Raw genomic sequence first — 3,136 nt, 5'->3', positions numbered from 1 at the left:
GCTGCGGCGCTGGGCAGTGGGGAGCAGGAGGGACGCGCCGTCAACAACAGGTTGTCGCACCAAGGAAACCCTTTTGCTTTGTGGAAGTGCCTTTAAAAACCAGGTTAACGCCGAAGGTCACCTTGGGGAGGTGGGAGAGCCGTCGCTTGGTCTCTGGCCAGGAGGGTGGGAAGGGTTTGCCCCTCGGTGGGGAGGAGGAAGGTGTCCTTAGGACAAGTCTTCCACCGGCAGCTCTTCCTCCAGGTCCCTGTCGTCAGGAATCGTCACATTTTGGTTGGTGGTGGCCATCAGCGAGACGGGTCTGCTGTCGTCCTCTGCCTCGGCTGGTTCCTCCTTCACGTGCACTGGATAGGAGAAGGAGCCTCAGGGAGCCGCTCCCACTGCCCACAACCCCACCAGACTCCCAGTCCAACACCCCCCAGGGGACAAGAGCCATGGGAGGCAACAAGCAGCTCCCGGTGCCCCATGTGCCACCATCCCTGAGCTCCAGCCCCTCCAGCAGCCCAGTACCACCCACCAGCACCATCGCCCCCTTGCCCGCGGCCGGGCTGACCTGTACTGCTGCGGGGACAGGCGCGGGCTGTTGCTGCCGTTGCTGTTGACCTGCTCCACGGTGCTGCTCACGTCGTCGTGGCCCACGTGCAGCATGCCGCTGGCCGAGCTGGTGTTGATCATAGTGGGGCTGTTCAGCAGCGGGAAGCTGCTCTCCGCCAGCGCAGCCTGAAACAGAAACACACAGCGGCTCGAGGCACGGAGGACGCGAGACCGCGATGGAAAACAGGACGAGGGGGAATGGATTTAAACTGGAAGAGGGGAGATTGAGATGAGATATTGGGAAGAAATGTTTTCCTGTGTGGGGGGTGAGGCAGTGGCCCAGGGTGCCCAGAGAAGCTGTGGATGCCCCATCCCTGGAGGGGTTCAAGGCCAGGCTGGATGAGGCTTTGGGCAACCTGGGCTAGTGGGAGGTGTCCCTGCCCATGGCAGGGGGTGGCACTGGATGGGCTTTAAGGTCCCTTCCAACCCAAACCATCCTGTGATTCTATGATTCTGTGACTGTGGAGTGATGAAGATTTAATGCTCCTGCATCCCTGCCAGGGGCGGGACTGGGTCCTTACCTGGTAACTTGCATTAAGTGCTCCGTAACCGAGTCCTGAAATCATGTTTTTGACTAAAGTCGGACTCCTGCAGACAGAGAGAAAGCAGAACGATGCACGGCTGAGCGCTCCCAGCCCGGGGACAGGGGGGTTGGCAGTGGAGGAGGGTGTCCCGCGGGAAAGGAGGACCCACCCTGTCATCTTTGGTGGCCTTCGCTTTTGGTACTCATGCTCGTCGACGGTCCAGACGGCTCCCTTGACGTTCTCCACGCGCACGAAGCACTTGTGCAGGCTCAGGTTGTGGCGGACGGCGTTCTGCAGGCAGAGCGGGCAGGAGAGCTCAGCGCCACGGCCCCCATCCCTCCTCTTCCTCCCCATCATCCTCCTCACCCAGCCCCTGTGGGTCCCCATGGCTCCGGGCTGCCCTGGAATGCTCTGCAAAGCCACCCAGGGATGCTGCAAACACTCACTCACCCCATCAGCACACAGGGGATTTAGGAACCACACGTGGGGGACAACCCTGTTTCATCAGCCGTGGCCAGACAGCGAGGACGATGGGGACAGGGTGGGACAAGGGACAAGTCACACCAAGGACCCGGGAGCAGAGCCACCCTCTCCGCCGCAGCTCACTCGGTGATCCTTGGCAAAGCTGGCTAATCTCTTCCTTTCTTTTTCTTCCCCGCACCCTCCCTTTTTTGGTCCTTTCCCTCCCTTTCTTCTTTACATCAACCATCTTTACATTTCTAAATGTAAAATAAAGAGACACACACGTAGGCAGACAGCGCAGCCCCGAGAGATACCAGCTCCCTTTTCCCCTTCCAACTCCCTGCCATTTGCTACTGCCCCTATTTCATTACCAATTTTAATTTGCCTCTAATTAAATCCTGTGTATTTTTCCGACTCACTTGCTAATCCATGAGGGAGGCAGGAGGCTGGAGTGGAATCTCTCCGAGCTATAATTACAAAGGGCCTAATCACGCCGGGGCTCTGCCTTTGAATAAATTTCCTTGCATTAAGGTTCTCAGATTCTCTGCCTTGCAAATGAGAATGACCCCAATTTCAGGAAGTTGGCCTCGGAGGGTTTTTTTTTTTAAATTTTTTTTTTTTTTTATTTCGAGTCCTGATTCGTGATGAGAGACTAATTCGTTACGCTAAAACATTAACAGCAATTTAAAAGGTCGAACGGGGGCTGTATAAACAAAGGAGCCGGCCAACACAACAAGGCAAAAGGAGATACAAGGACTGAACCCCCCCGTGCTGGGAAGTGTTAGAGTTCCCAGAAACTCATCAAATTGCACCGTCGTCCCTTTTTCTTTTTCATTTAAGGACAAAACCAAACAAAGCTGGGCTCCTTCCCTCATCATCCATCCGTCCATCCGTCCATCCATCCATCCGTCCATCCCTCCTCCGGCCACTGCCCTGCACCCGCTGCCTGCCCCAGCATCCCCAGCTGTGCCACCAGGGCTGTGCCACGAGCTGGGTGGCACGGTGGCAGGCAGCGGGGACAGGCAGGCTCCTGCTCCTCTCACCGTTTGGCAGAGCCAGCCCGAAGGGGACACTTTGCAAGCGGCTCCCTGGCTCCCACTTTCTCGGGGAAGGAGATGCAGGCACTGTTGGTGCTGTTCGATGGGATTTTTTGGGGGAATTGGGAACCCATGGGTCGCACTGGGAACCTGCTGGTTGGCAGCCAACCTGCCTCCTGGGGTGATGCTCGGTGCGGTGCAGAGCCAGGTCCCTGCGTCCCAGCCCTGTGCCATCGCTGCTCCCACCCGAAGGGACATGCCCTGCATCCCTTGTCCTCAAACCCCGTGTCGGCATGATCCAGAGAGGAGGGTCCAGCCCCACTCAGCACCATGAACACAGTCATCCCAGGGAGCTGGAAATCCAAGGGGGACCCCAGAAACCTCTGCGCTCCCAGGCCAGCAAGGGCGCAGGACGAGCCCCCGGCCCCCGCTCTGTCCTTACACCATCTCTGCAAACACCCTGCTCCCTGCCCCCACTGGGGGGGTTTGAGGTCTGGGGCTGGGTCCCGTTGCTGCCCT

General features: G+C 58.1%; 1 protein-coding gene across 1 annotated transcript; it reads right to left on the bottom strand.

Annotated features, from left to right (window-relative positions):
- Nucleotides 1-207: 207 nt before the first annotated feature.
- LOC104461463 (forkhead box protein P4-like) lies at nt 208-1,505 on the bottom strand. The gene is made up of 5 exons (XM_010073079.1): nt 1,485-1,505; nt 1,288-1,409; nt 1,116-1,182; nt 557-720; nt 208-355 (listed from the first exon to the last, which is right to left on the bottom strand). Exons 1-5 carry the CDS (start codon nt 1,503-1,505, stop codon nt 208-210), a joined length of 522 nt encoding a protein of 173 aa, XP_010071381.1.
- Nucleotides 1,506-3,136: the final 1,631 nt, after the last annotated feature.

The sequence above is a fragment of the Pterocles gutturalis genome, unplaced genomic scaffold (genome assembly GCF_000699245.1).
Source record: "Pterocles gutturalis isolate BGI_N339 unplaced genomic scaffold, ASM69924v1 scaffold142, whole genome shotgun sequence".
Lineage (NCBI taxonomy): Eukaryota > Metazoa > Chordata > Aves > Pterocliformes > Pteroclidae > Pterocles > Pterocles gutturalis.
The sequence above is the reverse complement of the archived record's forward strand: the minus strand, read 5'-3'. Positions and strand labels throughout refer to the sequence as shown.

Bases quoted from the DNA above. Each gene is read 5' to 3' on its own strand.
- LOC104461463 (XM_010073079.1), bottom strand. From the start codon at position 1,505: ATGGGGACCCACAGGGGCTGG. The intron at 1,183-1,287 runs GTGGGTCCTCCT...CTCTGTCTGCAG, and splicing joins AGGCCACCAAAGATGACAGG to GAGTCCGACTTTAGTCAAAA. The intron at 356-556 runs CAGGTCAGCCCG...CTGAGGCTCCTT, and splicing joins CGCCTGTCCCCGCAGCAGTA to CTCCTATCCAGTGCACGTGA.